General features: G+C 61.6%; 5 protein-coding genes across 7 annotated transcripts; 3 read left to right on the top strand and 2 right to left on the bottom strand.

Moving 5' to 3' along the window:
- Positions 1-935: 935 nt before the first annotated feature.
- TMEM221 (transmembrane protein 221) lies at positions 936-5,962 on the top strand. Of its 2 annotated transcripts, XM_032712197.1 has the most exons (4): positions 936-1,399; positions 4,614-4,699; positions 5,323-5,577; positions 5,620-5,962. In XM_032712197.1, exons 1-4 carry the CDS (start codon positions 1,113-1,115, stop codon positions 5,772-5,774), a joined length of 783 nt encoding a protein of 260 aa, XP_032568088.1. In that variant the 5' UTR covers positions 936-1,112; the 3' UTR covers positions 5,775-5,962. The 2 variants fall into 2 exon arrangements, with proteins under 2 accessions (XP_032568088.1, XP_032568087.1); XM_032712196.1 differs by having other exon boundaries at positions 5,323-5,962.
- Positions 5,963-6,536: 574 nt separating this feature from the next.
- BORCS8 (BLOC-1 related complex subunit 8) lies at positions 6,537-11,722 on the bottom strand. Its single transcript, XM_032712200.1, has 5 exons — positions 11,641-11,722; positions 10,644-10,756; positions 8,453-8,517; positions 8,057-8,164; positions 6,537-7,241 (listed from the first exon to the last, which is right to left on the bottom strand). The coding sequence occupies exons 1-5, from the start codon at positions 11,675-11,677 to the stop codon at positions 7,199-7,201; spliced, it is 366 nt and encodes a 121-aa protein (XP_032568091.1). The 5' UTR covers positions 11,678-11,722; the 3' UTR covers positions 6,537-7,198.
- A 521-nt stretch (positions 11,723-12,243) lies between these two features.
- Positions 12,244-17,598, top strand: RFXANK (regulatory factor X associated ankyrin containing protein). Its single transcript, XM_032712201.1, has 10 exons — positions 12,244-12,374; positions 12,604-12,795; positions 13,454-13,522; positions 14,251-14,331; positions 14,530-14,595; positions 14,817-14,917; positions 15,812-15,937; positions 16,685-16,751; positions 16,881-16,961; positions 17,267-17,598. Exons 7-10 carry the CDS (start codon positions 15,869-15,871, stop codon positions 17,323-17,325), a joined length of 276 nt encoding a protein of 91 aa, XP_032568092.1. The 5' UTR covers positions 12,244-12,374; positions 12,604-12,795; positions 13,454-13,522; positions 14,251-14,331; positions 14,530-14,595; positions 14,817-14,917; positions 15,812-15,868; the 3' UTR covers positions 17,326-17,598.
- Positions 17,599-18,003: 405 nt separating this feature from the next.
- Positions 18,004-20,179, bottom strand: NR2C2AP (nuclear receptor 2C2 associated protein). Of its 2 annotated transcripts, XM_032712199.1 has the most exons (6): positions 20,129-20,179; positions 19,428-19,474; positions 19,064-19,154; positions 18,865-18,970; positions 18,556-18,623; positions 18,004-18,290 (listed from the first exon to the last, which is right to left on the bottom strand). In XM_032712199.1, exons 2-6 carry the CDS (start codon positions 19,466-19,468, stop codon positions 18,174-18,176), a joined length of 423 nt encoding a protein of 140 aa, XP_032568090.1. In that variant the 5' UTR covers positions 19,469-19,474; positions 20,129-20,179; the 3' UTR covers positions 18,004-18,173. The 2 variants fall into 2 exon arrangements, with proteins under 2 accessions (XP_032568090.1, XP_032568089.1); XM_032712198.1 differs by lacking the exon at positions 20,129-20,179 and having other exon boundaries at positions 19,428-19,541.
- On the top strand, positions 19,962-21,448 carry LOC116798957 (basic proline-rich protein-like). The gene is made up of 2 exons (XM_032711665.1): positions 19,962-20,427; positions 21,132-21,448. The coding sequence occupies exons 1-2, from the start codon at positions 19,962-19,964 to the stop codon at positions 21,446-21,448; spliced, it is 783 nt and encodes a 260-aa protein (XP_032567556.1).
- The last annotated feature ends 636 nt before the right edge of the window (positions 21,449-22,084 follow it).

Raw genomic sequence — 22,084 nt, 5'->3', positions numbered from 1 at the left:
CACCCCGTCCAGATCCCACAGCCAGGCCCGGGCACGGGCCCAGGCACTGCTGCCACCAGGATGGAGGGGTCTGTGTCACACCCGGTCCCCTGGCCTGGCCCTGGCAGGGTGCCCGGGATGTGCCCGGGAAGGCCAGACCCCGATGTCCCCTGTTGTCCCCCTGTCCCCCACGCGGGGGAAATTCCCGTGCCAGGGGGGTGGGTTTGAGGAGGGAAACTCTTCCTCTGCTTCTCCACTGCTCCCGAGGCTCAGAGTCTTTCCCGAGGTAACAGGTGACCTGTGGAGTGAATTTTCCCGAATTAATCCTGCTTTAATGCTCCCCGATTCCCCGGGGGCCCCGCTGGCAGGGCAGGTCCCAGAGGAGAAGGCGATTCTGCTTCCCAGGATATTTATAAGACATGGGAAACTCGTGGGGGCCCCAAGGGCCGGGGGCTGACGGCAGCGCAGAGCCCCGGGGGTCCTTTCCCAGCCTTCCGGGACTGAGAACGTTTTGGGTGCTCCCCCCGGACCCGGAGAGGATTCTCCCCCTGCAGGTGGAGGCCAAAGGTGCCTCTCCTGGGGGGACGCGGGATGAGGGCACCGCTGTGACCCCTTCCCACCACCCTCACCCTTGTCCTCTCCTCTCTGGGGCCGGGGTTGTGTCGCCGGGGGTCAATCCCGGGGTTTTCCCAGGAGCGGGACGGTCGGGGCTGGGAATGTGGAGAGCGAGGGGGAGCGGCAGGATGCTCTGCTCGGTGTCCGTCTGTCCCTCCCGCCGAGGCTCCTCGGACCCTCCTCCATCGCCCTCCCGAGCCCCCCCCCCCCCCCCCCGAGGAGGCTCCGGGGGCCCCGCCGGGGGCGGGCGGCGGGCGGAGCCGGCCCGGGGGGCGGAGGGGGGGGGGGTCGGTCTGCGAGGGGAGGGTCCGGGGGCAGGACCGGCCCGGGGGCAGGACCGACCCGCCCCGGCGGCCACGGGCGGGGCAGGAAGGCGGCCGGGGGCGCTCCCGGCTCGGTGCCGCTTCCCGGTGCCCGTTATCCGTTCCCTTTCCCGGTGCCCGGGATCGGGCGGCGGGAGCCCCGAGGAGTTGGGGAGCGCTCGCCCCGTCGGGTGTGACCCCCCCGGAGCCCCCCCGATGCCCGGCCCCGCCATGGCCGGCGCTTACCGGGAGCGGGCCCTGACGGTGCTGCTGCTCTTCGGTGCCCTGTCCGCCGTCATGGCCCTGCTCTCCTCCAACCTCCTGCTGCAGCTCTCGCAGGGACAGTACTTGGAATTGCCGGGGTGGGCGAGTCGCCCGATGGAGGTGGCGGAGGCCACGCTGGCCGCGCTCTGCCTGATGCTCAACCTGAGCTGCCTCCTGCTCTGCCTCCTGCACGGCCACCTCGGCACCGAGCTGGGCCGGGGGCAGCCCGGGCACGACCGGTGAGGGCCGCGGGGGCACCCGCGGGGGGTGGGAGGATGGGGGGGTTCGGGGTGCGCCGGGGGTTGGAAGGATGGGAGGGTTTGGGGGCACTGGGGGATGGAAGAAATGGGAGGGTTTGGGGGCATCAAGTGTTGGAAGGATGGGAGGGTTTGGGGGCACAGGAGGGTTTGGGGGCACAGGGTCTTGAGGGGATGGGAGGGTTTGGGGACACAGAGTCTTGAGGGGATGGGAGGGTTTGGGGATCGGGAGGGTTTGGGGGCACAGGAGGGTTTGGGGGCACAGGGTCTTGAGGGGATGGGAGGTTTCAGAAGGCACCATGGGATGGAAGGATGGGAGGGTTTGAGGGGCACTGGGGGTTGAGAGGATGGGAGGGTTTGGGGGCATAAGGGGTTGAGGGGATGGGAGGGTTTCGGGGCACAGGGAATGGAAGGATGGGTGGGTTTGGGGGCACTGGGGGATGGAAGAAATGGGAGGGTTTGGGGGCACAAGGGGTTGAGGAGATGGGAGGATTCAGGAGGCACCAGGGGATGGAAGGATGGGTGGGTTTGGGGGCACTGGAGGATGGAAGAAATGGGAGGGTTTGGGAGCATCAAGTGTTGGAAGAATGGGAGGGTTTGAGGGGCACTGGGGGTTGAGGGGATGGGAGGGTTCAGGGGGCATGAGCCCTTTAACTGTCCTTTAATTTGGGGTGTAACTGTGCTTAGCAACTGTGTGGCCTGGGAGCAGATTCACTCCTGACCGCAGTGATACAGGTGGTTTAATGTCCCTGGCAACGCTCCTGTGCAAACCCAGAGCGTGTGTTTGGGTCTTATTTCCAGCCAGGGCTGCAAATGTGCCCTTTAATCTGGGGTGTGGCATCTGCCTGGCCCTGGAGCAGGTTTATTTCAGTGATGTCACTCCCCTGGTAACACCCCCGTGCAAACCCAGGGCCGGGCTTTGCAGGAGCACGTGGGGTCACACATCCCGTGCCAGGATGCCCAGGAGCACCCAAAATTTGCCCCTGGGCTCTCTGGGTCCCGGCTGGGGTGACAGCACAGCACCAAAATGAGCCCAGGCCCGGGATCATTAACCACAGACAGGTTTTGACTTAACAATTCCCAGCACATTTACACTTGCAGAGCTGCTTCCAAATCGATTCCTCTCTCCTGCCTTTGACCTGGACTGGGCTGGCCCAGCCCCACTCTCGGGATAAAATCAATATACAACTCGTGAATAATCAGATTTAAAAGCGTCTTGGTGGAAATTGGACTTGGAGGAGGTCCCTCAGCATGGCTCGTGCCCACAGGGCAGTTTTGGGACCACTCTGACTCAAAGTCCATACTCATTTAAAAGAAATGACGATGTTTCAACAGCTACTTTTGTCCCTAATTAAAGAGAATGCCATCAATGCCTCCAGCTCTGCACGGAGCACCGGGCTGGAGGAACTCCAGCAGCATCTCCTCAGCATCTCCCGAGCAGAGCCGACGCTTCACTAACGAAGGAGAGCGAAAGATTCCTCCAAAACACAACGATTCCCAGAACAAACTCGGATTTCTGCGGGAGCTGCAGTAAATTCTCCTGCAGTCTGGGCCGGGTTCGGGCTGTAAACGCTCCAGCTGGGAGCTGTGAGGCTCAGCTTCGGAAATCCCGAGTGCCAAAGGGGAGCAGCACTGATCAGGCAGCCAGATGGAAGGTCCCAGGTGGAGAGAGGGAGCATTCCAACTGTGGAATATATACATATATATATATTCATCCTGTGCTCCAAGGCAGGGATATGTCCAAGGACTTACAGAGCAAAGCAGGAAAGCTCTCCCCAAACAATTCGACTTCAGGGAGTTATTTCTGTGCTCTGCCTCAGAGCCCCCCTGCGAAGCAAGAAGCTCCTTTTGGCTCTGCCGAGGTGACACGAGGCTTTGGGAGCCCCTTTTCCCAGGATCTCAAGGACATCCCTCAGTCCAGCCGTGCCTCAGTTTCCCCCTCTGCAGCCCGAGGGCTCCCCTCGTGTTTGGGATGAAAAGGGCAGGTTTTTGGGACACAACAGCTGCCCGTGGGCAGGAGGTGCCGGCAGCATCCCCGTGGGTCCCCATCCCCTGGGGGGTCATTAGGGGACCCGCTCACATCCCGGGGCCCTTTCCCACGTTGGGGCTGTCACACTGAATTACTCAGCTGCTCCCTGCTCCGGGCCAGCTCCAAACAAAGTCCTTCCCCTCCCCGCTAATCCCTCCCGCCGCAGGTAATTAATTAATTAATAAAACAAAGCGGCCGCTCTTCCCCACCGGCCCCGAGAGCGGGAGCGGCTCCAGGGGCTGGAATCGGCCCCGGGCTGCAGGACACGGCCCAGGGGCTACAGCGAGGAGGGGAGGGGCCACGCTGGGGGGAGAGGGTCAGGGCAGAGCATCCTGGGCTGCTGAATTCCCCCCCGTGGCTTCTGTGTTCATTCCCTGGCTGCTGAATCCGCCCCTTGGCTTCTGAATTAATTCCTTGGTTCTGAATTCATCCCTTGGCTTCTGAATTCCCCTCGTGGCTGTTGAATTCACCCCTTGGATTCTGAATTAATTCCTTGGCTTCTGAATTCACCCCTTGAAGTCTTAAATCCCCCTTGGCTTCTGAATTCACCCCTTGGCTCTGAATTCACCCCTTGGCTCTGAATCCACCCCTTGGCTTCTGAATCCACCCCTTGGATTCTGAATTAATTCCTTGGCTGCTGAGTTCACCCCTTGGCTTCTGAATTCACCCCTTGAAGTCTTAAATCCCCCTTGGATTCTGAATTCCCCTTTGGATTCTGAATCCCCCCAAGGGTGAGGAGACAACCTGGCCTTGCTTAATTCAATGTGCCAGCACTTGGAGGGGGAGATGGGCTGGACCCCCCCTTGTTGGTTCTCCAGGGTTTGCTGAAAAGGGGCAAATCACCTGCAAAAAGCCTCCCCCAAGCATTTGTCTCTCCTGAACTCATCCCCATCGGGCCTTGGAAGCCCAGGAGGAACCAGGCAGGAAAAGTTTAAAATTCCACGAGCCCTGAGAGCTGCACAAGCTCAGCACATCCCGGGGCTGTGACCTGGCCCTGAACCTCTTTCTCTACCCAAAGCCAGGGTTTCCTTTGCTCAGCAGGGGTTGAGCACCAGCGTTTCTCCTGTGCCAGGAGCCCTGGTGCTTCTCTGGTGCTTCTCTGGTGCTTCTCTGGTGCTTCTCTGGTGCTTCTCTGGTGTTCCAGTGTCCCTGTGCCCTGTTTTGCAGGGCTGACAGGTTCCTCCAGGACACCAGGAAGGTCCGTCACGCCGCCCTCGGCCTCTTCTGCTTCGGGATCTGCTGTTACCTCACAGGCAAGGGCTCCTCCCAGCCCCTGCACCCCGGGCTGGGCTCTGCTTGGGTTTGCAAAGGGCTTTGCCAGCTCATTCCTGGAGTGGGAACTTCCCCAGGTGCCCAGAGCTCAGCAGGGGCCTGAGCTTGACAGGGGCTGGAGCGTGTTCGGAGAAGGAGAAGGGGCTGGAGAGTCAGTGGGATCAGGAGGAGCTGAGGGAGCTGGGGGGCTCAGCCTGGAGAAAAGGAGGATTGGGGGGGACCTTCTCACTTTCTCCAACTCCCTGACAGGAGGGGGGAGCTGGGAGGGGATGTTGGGCTCTACTGCCAGGGAACAAGGGACAGGACGAGAGGAAGGAGCCTCAAGCTGCGCCAGGGGAGGGTCAGGCTGGACATCAGGAGGAATTTCTCCCTGGAAAGGGTGCTCAGGCATTGGAAGGGGCTACCCAGGGAGGTTTGGAGTCCCCACCCCCGGAGGTGTCCAAGGAAGGACTGGACGTGGCCCTCAGTGCTCCGGGCTGGGGGACAAGGAGGGGATGTGGCACAGGGTGGATCCATGGGCTGGGAGCTCCTTTCCAACCTCAGTGATGCTGCAAAAGCATCCCTTCCTTCCCTCACGGCGCTCCGTGCCCTCCTTTCCTTCCAGCTCTCGGCCTGCACATGCTGAGGGTGTGGGCGCTGAGGGTCGGAATTCCCACCGCCTGCGCCCTGTTCTCCGGGATCATCGTGCTGCTCATCACGGTGACCCACACCCTGCTCCGGGCGCTCCGCGCGTCCCGGCACCGCCTCCCCGGAGCCTCTCCCGGCCCCTACGAGAACGGCGGCGACTCCTCCGACGGGGCCGAGCCGCGGCCCCGCCCCGACATCCACCGGAAATTTTCCTTCCCGGTTTTCCTGGAGAGCAAATCCCAGCCGGGTTTCGGCACCAGCAGCGGCTCCTCGGGCAGGGAGGGCTCGGAGCAGCCCCGCGCGCACAGGACGCTGTCGGCGGAGTCCGGGATGCTGCAGGCGCAGGGGAAAGCCTGGAATGTCATCCCGCCGGAGATGGGGGACGCGATGGCGAGAAAACCCCCGGGCAAGGACCTCACGCTGGTGTGAGGGCAAGGGGGGGGGACCCTCTCCAGGCCTCGTCCCAGGGGCAGCTGAAGGCGCCGGGGCTGGGATTTTGCACCCCCAGGTCGGAGCCCGCACGGGGTCGGGGCTCGCGAAGCTGCTCCTCCCTCCCTCCCCTCCTCCTGCTTTGTGCCTTTTTGCTGCTTTTGCTGAATAAACCACCACTTCTGCTCGAAGCCAACAGCCTCTGACTGCCTGCCTGGAGCCCCCAGCCCTCCCCAGCCAGGACCCTCCCCCTGGTTTTCCAGCTGCAGGAAAGGACGTGGGACGTGTGGGGGAGAAGCAGCAAAGTGGAGCTGGTCCACCAGGAGACCGACCCTCCCTCCTTCTCCAGCACATCCCAGGCGGTTTGTCTGGCTGGTTGTACCTCCCTGCCCTTCCCCTGCATCCTCCCCTTCCTCCTCCATCCTCACCCCTACACCAGCTGAGCAGGGCTTGCTTTCCCTGCTGTTGGAATCCGAGGGAGGTGATGCAGGAGTGAGTGAGAAGGAACCAGGATGCCTTAAATATGTGTTTATGTGGATTTTAGGCATCACTCAGCCTGCACAGGGTGGGCTTGGCTGGCACAGAGGGGGTCTGGGGTGACACTGCTCTGTTCCCTGTACCCTTGGCAAACTCCTCAGCAGGAGGATCCTGCTGGATCCAGGAGAGATGAACTCCAAAAATCCTCTTTCCAGTGGCCCCTGGAGCTGTGAGCACAGCTCTGCTTCCCACTGCTTGACAGGGGATGAAGAAATCCCCCCCTTGTTTTTGTTTTGTTGGTTTTTAAAGAACAGGACAGTCCTTTTCCCCATTTGAAAGCCTCCAGCTCTGCATTGTTCTGCTCTGTGCCCTTTGGAACACGTGGAGCCAGGACCCCCCAGCCCAAGGGGGAAGGTTTGGAACAGAACTTTCTTCTTGGGTTTTTTTTTTTTTTTTTGTGTGGGTTTGTTTGTTTGGGGTTTTTTTCTCTTCTTTTTATTATTGTTCTCATTAAAACCCGACCCCAGCAACCCCCTGGCACACAGACAGGAAAAGCTCTCCTTGCAGAATTCCTGCTGAACAAAGCTGGAGCGTGCCCACATTCCATCCCTTCCACAGCCACCTCCAAAACACTGAAAGCAGGGCCTGGTTTGGGGTTTTCTTTTGTTTTGTTTGTGTTTTTTTCTGAGACATTTCCGTGGCCAAGAGGCAGAGGAAGAACTGGAAAGGACAAACCCAACCAGCCCCTCTCCCCTGGGCAGGTGCTGTGGAAAGGGACACGAGAGCACCTCCCAAAGGTAGGATTTTCCCACTCAGGGAAGGCCCAGAACCTTCTGGACTCTCTACCTGTGCAGCCCCACAGGTTGGGCAGGTTGTTCCTCGCTCCTTCCCGAGGCTGGAGAGCAGAGCTGGGCTGGGAAAGGCAGCACAGGATGGTCTGGAGGAAATCAGGAGCTGGCTGGAGGATTCTTGGCTTGGGGGGCAACACTGCTGGGAAAAGAAGGAGGGAGAGTCACGTCCAGCTGCCCTGAAATGTGAAAAATCAGGGCTTCCCTCCAATAAAACTCTCCTGCTGCCTGAGAGGGTCGTGTCCAGCAGGCAGGAAGGCCACCAGCTGCCAGGAAATGTGAGAAATCAGGGCTCCTCTCCAGGAAAACCCTCCTGGTGTTTGCAGGGGAGCAGCTGGGACAAGGACACCTTTGCCACACCAGCCCCTGGGGGTGTCAGAGCCACCTCTGCACCCACAGCCCCCCCAAAACCAAATAAAAATGCTCTGGGAGGCCCAGAGTGCGACCCTGCCGGGCAGGAGCCGGGAGAAGGTGGATCCTGAACCAGGAATCTCGTGGCCTCTCTGCAGGGGCAGAGGGGGCTCTGTTTGCTGGGGTGGTTTGTCAGGGATTTGGGAATTTTCTCCCTCCTACTGCAGTGCCAACCCCGTTCTCAGGAGAGACAAACACACCAGAGTCAGGCAATCTGTCGCAGGATATTTCTGCAAACACAGAAACGCATCATCCTCCTGCTGCCACTTATATCTGAGGGATTCTGCCCCAAAAAGACAGAAAACCGCCCCAAACCAGCCTCTCCCCACCCCTGCAGCACCACACCCCCCTCCAAACACCCTCGGGGCAGCAAAGACTTCCCACATTCCACGCCCGAACCTCCCTTTCCCGAGGAGGGGAAATCAACTCTCTCCCAGGGCTATTTGCGATCCCACCCCTGAGGTAACTGCTCTGGAGCGTTCCCCCTAAAATCTTTAGGTCCCCAAGGGCTGCTGCAGGCTCTGGAGTGCCCTTTTCCGTGGATACCTCTTGCCCTGGGCGGCGTGGAGCTGCTCCTTGGTGGCGATGGCGTGTCTGAGGAGGCTGTCAATGCTCTTGAAGTACACGGTGCTGTCAGTCATGTTCTTGATGGCGCTGGGAGAGGGGGGAGAAAAGGGGGATGGAGGCACAGGGAATTGGGTTTCAAGTCCCACAGTCCCCCCTCCCTGAGGGAGAGGACTGTGGAGGGGGAATCCCAGTTTTATCTTCGCAGGATTCGCGGAGAGGTGGGGGGTGGGAAGAGCTCAGAGCCCCGAAATTCCTGACAATTCCCGACGTTTCCCAGCCCACCCCCCCCCCTCTCCTGCTCCTCCTGGCTCCCTGGGTGTGGCTCCTGCTTTTGGTTTCCCCCCTCCCAAGGGCTGCAGGGGCGAGCACAGGTACCTGCAGGCGTATTCCACGGTGTAAATGGCTCCCTGGCTCTGCTCCTCCCAGCTCTGCATGTCCGACTGGAAAACGGGAATGGCAGGGTCAGGAAGGCACTGCCCACACAGCCCTGCCAGCCCCTCCCAAAAAAGGGCTGCTTCCCACTGGGAATGGGGCTCTGGGTTCTGTCTCTGATATCAGGATTTCTGGGGGGTGTTTCTGGAAGGGCTGCTGCAGGAATTCGGATATTCCGGCCGAAATTCCCTGTGTTTGAAGGTGTTTCGGCCAGCTGGGAGTCGCCCTGGGGCAGGGGGTGAGCTGAGCACTGAGCCCAGTTCCCAGTGTTTGGAGCAGCACCCACCCACAGGGTGTTTGGCCCAGCTGGGATCCCAACTCCTGTGGAATTCAGCCCTCAGTCCTTCCTAAAAAAAACAAAATAAAGAGGGAAAAGCTTTCCCAGCGCTCCAAGTTCAGGTTTCCTCAGGTTTCTTTAGATTTGCCACTCCAATGTTTTTCCCAGCCACGAATGTCCCGTTTGCCCCCACACTCCAGAGGCTGATCCCAAGCAGGAATCATCACCATCTCCTTCCTTTCCCAACCTGGAATGAGCCCTGGAAACCTCCCACAAACTCGGCTCTGCGCCCAGCCAGGCCTGGCCCCGGGATGGAATTCCACCCTCACGGCTCCCAAACAAAGGGAAAACCCAACAAATCCGGGAATCACGGCTGAACTCGGGGGTGCAGCTCCATGGATAACGATTCCCAAAGTCCTGGAGGAGTTTCTGGGCGCTCCAAAGGGTGTTCTCACGGGAGCTCATCCCCCAGGCCATCCTGCTGGAATAGTTAACTCGCACCAGAGGGAATCCAGAGGCCTCTCCTGAGGGCAGGAGGTCGGGAAGGAGCTTGGACTTCATCCAAAACCCTTCCTGCTGCTCAAAGCCTGGAATGTGGAGCCCAGAGCCCGGGATACAAAAGGAACAAGCCCCTGCATGCCAAGGGCTCTCTGCAGGAGGGGGTCCTTCTGTGCCAATCCCAGAGTCTGCTCGTGCCACTGGGAACAGGCCTGGGAGCTGCTCCAGAGCCAGGGATTGTCCTGCAGCTCCTCCCCCTGCTCCTGGACAGGGATGGAAACAATCCCCTCCACTTCCCTCTGCCTGGGGCACATTCCCTGAAAACTGGGACCATCCTCAGGAAAAGGAAGCAAGTGACAGCTGAGGGATGAGATCCCAAGCCAATCCCCTTGGAATGTGCCTCACCCCCACCTCCAGAGCCCTCCCACAGCGGCACTTAATGAAGCTTAATGAATCATTGGATACTCCAGTGTCCCAATCCAGGGAAATTTGGGAAGCAGGGCATTTAAAGCCAAGGTGAAGAAGGGGCCCTGACAGTGCATTAGCCTGGACAGGAGGCAGGGAGCCATTCCAGAGGCATCATTCCTAATGAATCCTGGCTGGCAGAGCAGGGCTGGCACTGAAGCGCTCCGGAGGAAAGCTGGGATGGGCAGTTCATTATCCCGTGGTTCTCCCTCCCCTCCTCTCCCCCTGCTCCTCAGTTTATGTGGGAAGGAAAAACCTCTCCCTGCAGGGCTTGTTTTGCTTCCCCTCCAGCTGCAGGAATGTGGTTGGGAATCCCGAGTCTTTGGCCTCAGGTGTGTGGATAAGTTGGCAACGTTCCCTTTTCCCGTTCCGGGGGGATTCCCTCCTTCCTCTTCTCCCATGAAAATAGGGAAGGATTTAGATGATTTAGGGATGGAGCAGCTCTGCTGCGAGGAAAAGCTGGGAGACCTGGGATTGTCCAGCCTGGAGAAGAGAAGCTTTGGGGTGACCTGATTGTGGCCTTCCAGGACCTGGAGGAGCTGACAAGGAACATGGAGAGGGACTTTGGAAAAGGGATGGAATGACAGGATAATGGGGAATGGCTTCCCACTGCCAGAGGGAGGGTTGGAGGGGATATTGGGAAGGAATTCCTCCCTAGGAGGAGGGTGGGGAGGGACTGGGATGGAATTCCCAGAGAAGCTGTGGCTGCCCCATCCCTGGAAGTGTCCGAGGCCAGGCTGGAGCAGAGAAGCTCCGGGGAGACCTCAGAGCCCCTTCCAGGGCCTAAAGGAGCTCCAGGAGAACTTTGGATAAAGGCCTGGAGTGCCAAGAAAGAGGGAATGGCTTCCCATGGACAGAGGGCAGGGCTGGGTGGGATTTTGGGAAGGAACTGACCTTGTGCTGGGCGAGCTCCGGGAGGGATCTGCGGACGTGCTCCTGCAGCCGGAACAGGGCCACCGAGGGCTCGTTGGCCAGCACGTACAGGCTCTCTGTGAACTTGTCTGTGACTGCAGGGAAACGTGGGATCAGGGAAAATCGGGAGCTCCAGGGCCTTGGGAAGGGTCCCCTGGCCTTGGTCCTGACACAGCAAGTGAGAGATCAGAGCAAAGTCCCACTTTTTTAACATTAACTCCGTGGGTTTAACGTTGATGTGGCGCAGAGGGGATCCCAGAGATCCATAAACATCTCCAAGGGGTGGCCAGAGGGCAGTGCTGGACTTTTTCCAGTGGTTCCCAGCAACAGGAAGAGGGATAACGGCCAGAAACTAAACCACAACAAGTCCCACCTCGACACGAGGAAGAACTTCTTTCCATGGAAGTGGCAGAGCCTCAAACAGCTGCCCAGGGAGGGTGTGGAGTCTCCTCTCTGGAGACATCCCAATCCCACCTGGAGACATCCCAATCCCACCTGGAGATAACCTAAACCCTCCTGGAGATATCCCAGCCCCTCCTGGAGATATCCCAGCCCCTCCTGGAGATATCCCAGCCCCTCCTGGAGATATCCCAGCCCCTCCTGGAGATATCCCAATCCCACATGGAGACACCCAATCACACCTGGAGATATCCCAATCACACCTGGAGATATCCCAACCCCTCCTGGAGATATCCCAACCCCTCCTGGAGATATCCCAACCCCTCCTGGAGACATCCAATCACACCTGGAGATATCCCAACCCCTCCTGGAGAAACCCAATCCCTCCTGGAGATATCCCAGCCCCTCCTGGAGACATCCCAGCCCCTCCTGGAGACATCCCAGCCCCTCCTGCAAATATCCCAGTCCTTCCCGGAAATATCCCAACCCCTCCCGGAGATATCCCAGCCCCTCCTGGAGACATCCAACCCCTCCTGGAGATATCCCAACCCCACCAGGAGACATCCAAACCCGTTCCCACCTTTCTTCACCTTCAGCTGCATCTCGGGCTCCTCCATCGCCGCCCGCCGCCACTTCCGCCGGCGCGCCCCCGAAACCGCCCCGGCCGCGCCCCGGCGGCGAAAACAGCGCCGGGTGGAAACACGGCCGCGGAGACACCGTTCCGCTCAGCCCTTGAGGTGTGGGGGGGTCCCCCCTTCCCCAAAACCGGGAGCCCCCCCCGGGTTCAGTGTCCCCAAACCAGCCCCTCCAGGGTCACATCGCGAGGCGGCCTCGGAGTTTCCCGGTTTGGCCGCCCCCGCTGCCCCGAGCCAGCGCAGAGGGGAGATGGGGGTCTGGGGGGTGTGTGGGGTGTCACCCCCCGCCATCCCCCCCCTTCCCGGGGCTGCGACACCCTGGGGACCCCTCTGGACCCCCCCCGTGTCCCCTCAGAGCCCCCCGTGGCGCTGTGGGTGTTTGGATACTCCCATTCCCGTGCTCTGGGGGCTGAATCCGCTGTCCGGGGCGGGATAAGGGATAAAGGGGGGGACGAGGGGGAGTGTCCCCAAGATGTCCCCCACGTGTCCCCAAGGCCGGGGAGGGGGTCCCGCCGCCCCTCTGCCCCCCTGTCCCCGCCATCCCTGTCGCTTTAAGGCCGCGTTCCCTCCCCCATCGTCAGCGGGCGGGTGGAGCCGGGACGGGACCCCCCGAAACACCCCAAAATCCTCCCTCCCCTGGAGCCTTCCCGGGAACGGGGAGCAGGGAGCGGAGACCGCGGTGAGGGGCTGGGGAGGAATACTGGGGAATGAAGGGGGGGTCCCCCTTCCCTGAGCTCCGGTGGGCGCTGGGATTTGGTGCGGGGGCGGGTAAGAGGGGGACCCCCAAATTGTGCCGCGGGTTGGGGGTCGCAAGGACTTGGTGCTGGGGGGGGTGCGTGTCCCACATTTCCCCGCTTTTCTCCCCCTTTCCCCCCGCTTTTCCCCCTCTTCCCAACACTTTCTTGCAGGTGTCCCCCCCTCCCGAAGGTGAAGGAGCAGCTGGTGGGGGTCGCGGAGACCCCCCCGAGACCCCCCACCCCGAGCCACGGGGACGCCAAGGAAAAGGGCGAGAATTGGGGGGGAACGGGATGAAAACGAGGAGGAGGAGGAGGAGGAGGAGGAGCTGGAGGAGAGCAGGGATGCAGGGGACGGAGGGGATGGTGAGTCTGGGATGGAGGATGCTGGGATCCTGCCCCCCCCATCCCCGTAAATCGGGATTCAGGGGATCGAGGTGCCCTCTGCCCTGGGGTGGGCACAGTGGGGTCCCTGCCGGGCTGGGAATCGTGGAATATCCTGAGTGGGAAGGGATGCATCAGGATCATCAGTCCAACCCCTGTGCCTGCACAGGATACCCCAAAAATCCAGGCTCTGCACAGGGCACCCCAAAAATCCCCTGTGCCTGCACAGGGCACCCCAAAAATCCCCTGCGCCTGCACAGGGCACCCCAACAATCCTGACCCTGCACAGGGCACCCCAAAAATCCAGGTTCTGCACAGGACACCCCAACAACCCCCTGTCCCTGCACAGGACACCCCAACAATCCTGGTCCTGCACAGGGCACCCCAAAAATCCCCTCTGCCTGCACAGGGTACCCCAAAAATCCAGGCCTTGCACAGGACACCCCAACAACCCCGTGTGCCTGCACAGGGCACCCCAAAATCCCCTGTGCCTGCACAGGGCACCCCAAAAATCCAGGCTCTGCACAGGGCACCCCAACAATCCTGTCCCACTCCCAGCTGTCCTGGAGCCCCCCCCCTGGGCTCAGACACGTGGGGGGTGGGGTCCCCCAGGGTCCCTGAGAGCCGCCCTGGTTTGCAGGTGGAGCTGAGACCCCCAGGAACCCCTCGCTGGATGCCCAGAGCAGCACGGAGCTGCCGGCCCTGGACGGTGAGTGTGGCAGAGCCAGAGGGAGACAGAGCTCCCCGGGTCCTCCCAGCCCAGCAGATCTGCTGGAGAACAGTCCCTGACTGCTGCCAGGCCCTCCCAAAGCCAGTCCCAGCTCCAGGCCCTCCCAAAGCCAGTCCCAGCCTCAGCCCTGGGTGCTGCCTCGTGCCAGCAGTGAGAGGTCGCTGCAGCTCCACGCAGTGGAACTGGAGCTGGGAAAACCCTTCCACGGGCTTCCCTGATTAAAAACTGCTTGAAGACACGCTGGGATTTCCAAGTGGAGCCTCCCAAGGGCAGGAAATAGGAGGATGGACCTGAGTGCACATGTGCATTTATGCCCTCAATTCCAGGTCCCTGCTTCCCCCCTGGGTGGATCCTGTTCCTCCTCAGGCAGCTCTTGGGGCTGGTTTATCTCCCTGCTCAGCTCTTGGTGCCTGTGCACTGGTCAAACCTCATTCTCCAGAGTTTTTACTTGCAAGGGGTTGATCCCTGTTTTTGCAGGACTTGGTTTTTGCCAGGGAACAGCTTTGGATGAGGCCTGAGCTCTCAGGAAGCAGCTCCTCCCTGTGCAAGGGGAATAAATGCAGAGAATGAAACCTTAATGGGTAGAGAATAAAAAAAATAGAGAATAAAACCTAAATGAGTAGAGAATAAATAAATAGAGAATAAAACCTAAATGAGTAGAGAATAAATAAGTAGAGAATGAACCCTCTCTCCTCTCCCTGGAACAGGTTTCCCCCTGAAACACTCGAACACTCTGACCAACAGGCAACGAGGCAACGAGGTCTCAGCCCTGCCAGCCACGCTGGACAGTGAGTGCCACCAGGCAGAGGGTCCCAGAGGGGGTGTGGAGGGGACAGAGGGACAGCAGGACACAGGGGGGACCCTCTGTGTCCTGCTCTTCACACCACTGAGTGGCAGGAGGGAGGGTTTTTTTGGGGCCAGGGACCCACCTGCAGCTGGGGAAGGGTTTTGTCCCGGTGGGTGAGTCCTAACTCTCTCTCCCACAGCACTGTCCATCCACCAACTTGCTGCCCAAGGGGAGCTCATCCAGCTGAAGGAGCACCTTCGGAAAGGTACGTGGCTCCCTCTCTCAGCTCAGGTCCTGCCAGGTCCTGGCTGGTGGCTCCCACACCCCCAGCTCGGTTTTCATCCAGCCACAGGATCGTTAAGGTGGGAAAAGACCTCGAGGATCCTCGGCTCCAGCCAGCTGGGGAAGTTCTTCTGGGTTTGCTGGGAGGACAGGGAGCAGAGGGGGCTTTGCCCTTCCCCTCAGTGTCCCCCTGTGTCTGTGCAGGTGAGAACCTGGTGAACAAACCCGACGAGAGAGGCTTCACCCCCCTCATCTGGGCCGCCGCCTTCGGGGAGATCGAGACGGTCCGGCACCTGCTGGAGTGGGTAAGGCCTTATCCAGGCAGCCCCTGGATAACAGGGAGCTTCCCACCCCAATCCCAGTGGCTCCCAAACTGTCCAGCACTGTCCTGGTGCCTCCTCAGCCAGGCTTTCCCTCGGCATCCAGCAGGAGCTGCCGGCTGCCCCTCGGGCCATGAGCTCGGCCAGGAGCACTCAGAGCCTCATCCCCCAGCCAGGAGGGGCTGTTTGTAATTAAATCTCTGCTCACTGCTCATTTGGGATCGGGTTTATCACTGGGGCCCTCTGATCTGTAATTAAATCTCTGCTCACTGCTCGTTTGGGATCGGGTTTGTCACCGGGGCCCTCCAATCTGCTGGCAAATGTGCTCGGTGAGGTGTGGTGGAAGGAGCAGGGATCACATCCCGCCCTCTGGAGGGGGCTGCTCCCACATCCCTGTGGATCCAAGGGCTGGGAAGCACCCACAGCTCTGGGAAGCACCGACCAAGCTCTGCTTCTGTATCAGCAGCAGGACAGAGGGATGAACAGAACCCCCATAAATGAGGTGATGCATCCACAGATAAAGGCCAGGAGGGGCCTGGGGCTGGCAGGGCTTGGAGGGCAGGGAGGTTTTCCATGGGAATCAGTGCAAAAGAGACCCTGGATACTGTGCAGGCATCCAGACAGGCCAAGCATGCTGTTCCTGGTGATGCTGAGTGACAGGACCCATCAGGACACTGGAGAAGGGCTTTTTAGGCCTCACATGAGATGCTTGGTGATGACTAAAACACACCCAGCAAGGATTTTGGCCAGGAGGGATTTTTGGTTGGCTGGGAAGGTGTGAACCCAGTGCCCTGTGGGGACCTGGCTCTGGGATGAGCCCCCCCCAGGGTGTCCCAGGGCTCTGCCACCTGCCAGGACCAACCCTGGTGTCATTCCCAGGGGGCTGATCCCCACGCCCTGGCCAAGGAGAGGGAGAGTGCCCTGTCCCTGGCCAGCATGGGGGGATACACGGACATTGTCACCCTGCTGCTGGAGAGGAACGTGGACATCAACATCTACGACTGGGTGAGTGCCACCAGGGCCACCAGGGCCACCAGGACAGGCCTCCACAAAGCTCGTTTCCCATCCTTCCAGCCTGGTGCTTCCCAGGCTCCCAGCCTTGTTCCTGTGGTTGTTCCCATAAATTAACCGGGATAATGGTTTTAAATGGGTTTTTTTCCACGAGGAAACCCCCCCACGAGCAGAGGTTGGGGTGGTTTTTAACAGTGACACAGATTGAAAGTTATTGTGTCAACACAGGGAAGAATAAAACCTGCAGGGAGCTGCTCTGGGAGGGAAGAGCAGCAGGGAGCTGGGAGAGGGTGGAAGGGGGATCCCAGCCTGGAGCTGGGAGAGGACAGAAGGAGGATCCCTGTGAATCCCAGCCTGGAGCTGGGAGAGGATGGGAAGGGGATTGCAGTGGGAGAGGGCCAAAGGGGGATCCCCCCCAGAGCTGGGAGAGGGTGGAAGGAGGATCCCCAGGAATCCCAGCTGGAAGAGGGCAGAAGGGCAATCCCAGTGGGTCCCAGCTGGAGGTGGGAGAGGGTGAGAGGGGGATCCCAGTGGTTCCCAATCCAGAACTGGGGGAAGGTGTAAGAGGGATCCCAGCGAGTCCCAGCCTGGGAAGCTGGGAAAAAGGGCAGGAGGGGGATCCCAGCCTGGAGGTTGGTAGGGGGTGGAAGGGGGATCCCAGCAGGTCGGGGCCTCCCTGTCTGGGAGGAGCAGGAGCTGTGGGAGCTCAGCAGTGACCGTCCCTGTCCCCCCTGTCCCCAGAACGGTGGCACCCCCCTGCTCTACGCCGTGCGCGGGAACCACGTCAAGTGTGTGGAGGCCCTGCTGGGTAAGGGGAACCCCTGAGCCTGGAATTGCTGCTCCCCCGCCTCAGGAAGAGAGGGACACACCCCTGGGGGGGTGCAGGGGCAGCTTTTGGGGGTCCCCTCACCCCCCCTGCCCTGCTCTCCCCCTGCAGCTCACGGCGCTGACCTGACGGAGGAGGCGGATTCCGGCTACACCCCCATGGATCTGGCCATGGCCCTGGGCCACAAGAAAGGCAGGTGTCCCCTCCCCTTCCCTCCCTGGAAAACCTCCAGGTGATTCCCAGCTTCCAGCACTGCCTGGGGCTTGCTTTGACCTCCCCCCACAGCCCTGCCATCAATCCAGGGAAATCGGATCCTCGGGCTCCGCTTCCCAACCCTGGGGATAAGGGCTGGGACTGGGGAGGTGGGGACAGGCCCCTGGAGAAGGGGGTTTTCCACCAGGAAACAGGAGCAAAACGGTGACCCAGCTCCTTCCCACAGCAGCAGTGGCTCCTCACAGGCTTGGCTTGCCCAGGTGCCACCTCTCTCCCTCCCTTAGTCCAACAGGTCATCGAGAACCACATCCTGAAGCTGTTCCAGAACAAGGGGCTGGAGTGACACAGTGCTGGAGTGACACGGGGCTGCAGCCCCAGCTCTGCTCTGGGACCAGGAAACGGGCCATGGCACGATGCTGCAGGCAAGGGGCACGTGGAGGAATCCAGGAATCCCTGCCCTCCATGGATCCACAGCTCTCCCAGGGGTGGCACAGCCCCGGTGCTCACACCCAGGGACATTCGTTCCTCAGGGCAGGGAATGCCCTGTCCAGGCTCAGCTGCTCTGTGTATCCCAGGATCCCATTTTTGGAATTAAACCCTAAAGCAGCCCTGTGGAGCCCTGTGCATTGCCTTGGCCTGTCACAGCCCCTGTTCCCAATCCCACTTACTGGGGAACCACGGGGGGGAACTGGGCCAACAACCCCCTGCCCCGACACCCCTGGTATCCCCTCCCATAAACCTGCCAAGCCTCCCCTGCACCCAGCCAGGGAAGCAGGGCATAGGAAGGAGGAAAATCCTGCAGGAAGCATCGCCCTGGCAGCCAGGAATGTGGCACAGCCCTGGCACGCTGCCAGCCTGGGCAGGAGCTGCTCCAAGGAGTCCGGGGGCGGCCAGCAAAGGTGACAGACAGCCCGGGGGGACACTCCTGAGGGGACACTCCTGAGGGGACACTCCTCCTCCCTCCTCCTCCAAGCCCCCGAGGGCTCAGTCCTGGGGGGCCACTTCCCAAGGAGCAGCCAGGAGGGAGCAGGGACACCCTTTATTCATCTGGTTGCACACCCGAGTCCCCCCCAGGGGATCCCTTGGCAGTGTCCCTCTGTCAGTGCCATCCCCGGGGATGGGGGTTCCTCGGGGGGCAGCTGGGGCAGGTTTTCAGAGCCCCCCAGGGGTGGGGGCAGCCCCCCCAGTGTCCTACAGCCTCTCCCCCAGCACCCCCAGGTGATAGACCACGATCCTCCCAAAGAAGTCTGTGCTGTTCTCAAAGGTGATCTTCAGCCTGTCCAGCACCGTCTCCTCCACCTGAAACCTCTGCAGGGCCCGTGAAGGAATAAACCAGGAGTAGAACATGAATAAAACAGGAATAAAACAGGAATAGAACAGGCACTGGGAGACCTGCTCCCAGTGGGCACCCCTGGGGTTCACAGCCCGGGTGCTCCAGCTCTGCTGAGCAGCTCTGGCAGTGGCAAAGCCCCACCAGGTTCCCAACTGTGCCCTCATCCCCCTGCCCCTCCACAGCCTCGGGGGGCTCTGAGCCCCCCCACAAAGTGGGGGGGCCATATGTGGCAAAGGATATTTGCATGGCATGGCTGTCCTGGGGGTACAGCTCGGAGATTTTCACCAGCTCTTCACCTGCTCTGCAGCCTGTGCAGGGGGAGAGGGGAGGTTCAGGTGCTGGGGAGGCTGTCCCAAAATCCTCCCAGCACCCTGAGACCCCCCAGCTCCTCGCTGTCCACCCCGGGAGCTGCTCCAGCCCATGGCCTCAGCCCCTCCTGGGTTTTGGGAATGGCCGACAAATCCCTCTGGGCCCTCCCTTCCCCACCTGCAGGACCCAGGTGTGGGTAAAGCAAGGCAGGGGGACCCCCCAGGTACCCCCAAACCCCACCTTCCAGCGTGCACAGCCGGCTGGAGAATCCCCCCTGGAACTGGACCTGGAGCTGCGAGACCTTGACGGGGCGGGGGAAGTCCAGGGTGACCCACTGGCACGTGCCCTGGGGGCAGGAACGACACAGGGATGTCACAGAGGGGGCAGAGCGGGGCTCCTGTGCCACCCCCGTGGCTCCCCCGTCCCCGTGCCCCCAAACCTGGTCCGAGTTCCAGCAGGTCTCCTCGCTGGCGTCGAACATGTGCTGCTTCCCAAACTGCTTCACGTCCCGGTTCAGCACCGAGCTCACCCTGCAGGGACAGGGCAGGGGACAGGCTGGGGGCATGAGACCCTCCAGGGGCCCGGGGGCAGCGGGGACAGGGACCGGGAAACACTCAGCAGGGATCAGGGGACACCCAGCAGGGACTGGGGGACACCCAGCAGGGATCAGGGGACACCCGGCAGGGATCAGGGGACACCCGGCAGGGATCAGGGGACACCCCGCAGGGATTGGAGGACACCTGGCAGGGACTGGGGGACACCCGGCAGGGATCAGGGCACACCCGGTAGGGACCAGCACTCACCGCGTGGTTGTGTCAGCACAGACCAGGGGCTGCAGCGGCATCGCGGCCTGGGGAGAGACCCCGAGGGGAGGGGACATGGGACCCCTGGGCAGGACTGGGGACCCCTGGGGAGGACTGCGGACCCCTGGGCAGCATTGGGGACACTCCAGTAGCGTTGGGGACACCTGGGCAGGACTGGGGACCCCTGGGCAGGATTGAGGACACTCTGGTAGCACTGGGGACCCCTGGGCAGCACTGGGGACCCCTAAGCAGCACTGGGGACACTCTGCCAGCGTTGGGGACCCCCGGGCAGGAATGGAGACCCTCGGATAGTATTGGGGACCCCCAAGTACCATTGGGGACACTCTGGCAGCACTGGGGACCCCTGGGCAGGAACGGAGACCCTTGGATTGCATTGGGGACCCCCGAGCAGCACTGGGGACCCCTAAGCAGCACTGGGACACCTGGATCGTACTGGGGACCCCTGAGTAACACTGGGGACCCCTGAGCAACACTGGGGACAGCCAAAGCAGCACTGGGGACACCTCGGCAGAAATGGAGACCCTTGGATCGTACTGGGGACCCCCGAGGCAGCAAAGGGGACCCTCGCTCAGCGACGGAGACCCTGGGACAGCATCGGGGACACCCGCACAGCGACGGGGACCCCCGGCAGCACCGTCCCCACGCCCACCCCCGTCCCGCCGGGCCATCCCCGCACTCACCGCCCGCCGCAGGAAGAGGTGGAGCCGCTTCCCCGTTCCCGGTGTCCGGTACCTCCCCCCTGCCCTCCTCCCGCTCCGCCCTCCCCGCTGCGGGGACCCCCCCGCGCCCCGCGGGGCAGCCCCGGGACCCCCCCGTGTTCGCCCCCTCTACCAAAGCCTCGTCCATCCCGACCCCGCGTGTCCTTGGGATCGGGGGTACCCCCCCCGGGACAGGGGGGACCCGGCGGGGGGCGCGGGGACCCTCCGGGGCAGCGCTGAAGGTGGGACCGGCAGCGGAGAGACCGAGAGGGAGGGAAAGAGTGAGGGGTGGGAGGGATCCCTGGATCCCGCATCCCTGCATATCCCTGCATCCCTGAATCCTGCATCCCTGCATATCCCTGCATCCCTGAATCCCTGCACATCCCTGCAACCCTGCACATCCCTGCATCCCTGCATCCCTGAATCCCGCATCCCTGCACATCCCTGCACATCCCTGAACCCCTGCACATCCCTGCCTATACCTTCAGATCCCTGCACATCCCTGCAGATCCCAGAATCCTTACACGGCCCAGCAATCCTGCTCATCCCTGTATCCCTGCAGGGAGCACACACATGTCAGGGAGCACACACATGTGTGCCCGAGCCTGCACACATATGTCAACCAGCACACACGTTTCAGTGGGCACACACATGTCAAAGAGCACACGCATGTCAAGGAGCACACATATGTCAGGAAGCACACACGTGTGTGCCTGAACACGCCCACACATGCCAACCAGCACACACGTGTGTGCCCGAGCGTGCTCACTCACACGTGTGACACACACCAGCACACGCGTGACGGGCTCCGTCTCCCTCCTCCCTCCTCCCCTCCTTCCCCCGCCGGGAGTCGCCGGAGAAATTGGGTCAAAAACCGCAGGAGCCTCATTTGCCCCCGGGCTAATTGCGCGCCGGGGGACAGACAGGGGGACAGAGAGCTCGGCACACCCTCCCCCCTCAGCCCAGCGCCCCCCGGCCCCTCCAGCCCCGTGGGGAAGCGGGAGGCAGCGCATCCCCCGGGATCGCGGGATCGCGGCCCGGGCCCCGCGCTGGCTGTCGAGGAACGCGCCGGGGCCGTGCCCGCGGGCCTGGCATCGCCACCGGCTCCCGGCTGCCGGCCAGCCCGGCCCTCCGCCGCCCGCCGGGGGGGCTTGGCCATTGATCCAGGAGCTGATGGACGGGCCGGTGCCAAAGCAGGCGCCGGCAGGGATCCAAACCCCCCGCTCCCGGCGGGCTCCGGGCCGCAGGAAGCGGGTGCCGGCGCCCTTTGTGCGGCGGGTGCCGGCGTGTGGGGTTTGCTGAGCAGCCCCGGGAGCCGCTTCCGAAGAAGAAGCGGGTCTTGTGCCCCTTCACCATTAATTAATTAATCGCTTGTGCCGGTTGAATTCCGCTTCCGCGAAAGCCCTGGAGATTCCCGGGGGGATGCGGCGCGGGCGGAATTCAGCGGCCGCGCTGCCGGCACAGGGCTCTGCCTGTTCTCCGGGATGGGCCTTTCTCATGGATAAAACCCCCCCGAGAGGGGGGTCGGGAGGTCCCGGGGGAGGGCGGGGAGGGGGGGGAGCAGGATTTGGCACAGCCCGATGTGGTTTGTAATTGATGCTGAATGACAATGTGGTGGCATCTCTGTGCTGGGGAAGGAGCCGGGCACGGTGGCGATGGGTGGGAGCCTCTGGAATGGGGTGGATACGGGATATAATCGTAGTCACATTATTCTAACGCTGGTTTTAAGGCGCGGGCTGACCTTTAGTCCCGAGGGGTGAAGGCAGGGGCTCGCGGCCGGGCTGTGGCAGTGCCGGTGTCCCCACGCCGGGGATGTGGCACACGAGTGTGAGCAGCTGCGAGGGTGGGATGTGCCATTAACGAGCTCGGCTCTGCCACCGGGAGATGCTGCTCGGTGTCCCCACACGGGGGGGACACAATTACCGCCCTGGCTAATGA

Source organism: Chiroxiphia lanceolata, chromosome 27 (genome assembly GCF_009829145.1).
Source record: "Chiroxiphia lanceolata isolate bChiLan1 chromosome 27, bChiLan1.pri, whole genome shotgun sequence".
Taxonomy (NCBI): Eukaryota; Metazoa; Chordata; class Aves; order Passeriformes; family Pipridae; genus Chiroxiphia; species Chiroxiphia lanceolata.
Note: the sequence above shows the minus strand (reverse complement) of the source record. Positions and strands in the feature narration are given on the sequence as shown.

What these genes read in the sequence shown, in the direction of transcription:
- RFXANK (XM_032712201.1), top strand. Translation starts at nt 15,869, where the DNA reads ATGGGGGGATACACGGACATTGTCACCCTGCTGCTGGAGAGGAACGTG. An exon ending in ACATCAACATCTACGACTGG is followed by an intron (nt 15,938 to 16,684) that starts GTGAGTGCCACC and finishes CCCTGTCCCCAG; the next exon opens with AACGGTGGCACCCCCCTGCT. An exon ending in GGCCCTGGGCCACAAGAAAG is followed by an intron (nt 16,962 to 17,266) that starts GCAGGTGTCCCC and finishes TCCCTCCCTTAG; the next exon opens with TCCAACAGGTCATCGAGAAC.
- LOC116798957 (XM_032711665.1), top strand. Translation starts at nt 19,962, where the DNA reads ATGGAGACCCTTGGATCGTACTGGGGACCCCCGAGGCAGCAAAGGGGA. An exon ending in GACCGAGAGGGAGGGAAAGA is followed by an intron (nt 20,428 to 21,131) that starts GTGAGGGGTGGG and finishes CGGCCCCTCCAG; the next exon opens with CCCCGTGGGGAAGCGGGAGG.
- TMEM221 (XM_032712196.1), top strand. Translation starts at nt 1,113, where the DNA reads ATGCCCGGCCCCGCCATGGCCGGCGCTTACCGGGAGCGGGCCCTGACG. An exon ending in GGGCAGCCCGGGCACGACCG is followed by an intron (nt 1,400 to 4,613) that starts GTGAGGGCCGCG and finishes CCTGTTTTGCAG; the next exon opens with GGCTGACAGGTTCCTCCAGG. An exon ending in GATCTGCTGTTACCTCACAG is followed by an intron (nt 4,700 to 5,322) that starts GCAAGGGCTCCT and finishes CTTTCCTTCCAG; the next exon opens with CTCTCGGCCTGCACATGCTG.
- BORCS8 (XM_032712200.1), bottom strand. Translation starts at nt 11,677, where the DNA reads ATGGAGGAGCCCGAGATGCAGCTGAAGGTGAAGAAAG. An exon ending in GCAGCTGAAGGTGAAGAAAG is followed by an intron (nt 10,757 to 11,640) that starts GTGGGAACGGGT and finishes GTTTCCCTGCAG; the next exon opens with TCACAGACAAGTTCACAGAG. An exon ending in CGGAGCTCGCCCAGCACAAG is followed by an intron (nt 8,518 to 10,643) that starts GTCAGTTCCTTC and finishes CCCGTTTTCCAG; the next exon opens with TCGGACATGCAGAGCTGGGA.
- NR2C2AP (XM_032712198.1), bottom strand. Translation starts at nt 19,504, where the DNA reads ATGTCCCCTCCCCTCGGGGTCTCTCCCCAGGCCGCGATGCCGCTGCAG. An exon ending in CCGGCTGTGCACGCTGGAAG is followed by an intron (nt 18,624 to 18,864) that starts GTGGGGTTTGGG and finishes CCCCCTGCACAG; the next exon opens with GCTGCAGAGCAGGTGAAGAG. An exon ending in AGGACAGCCATGCCATGCAA is followed by an intron (nt 18,291 to 18,555) that starts ATATCCTTTGCC and finishes CGGGCCCTGCAG; the next exon opens with AGGTTTCAGGTGGAGGAGAC.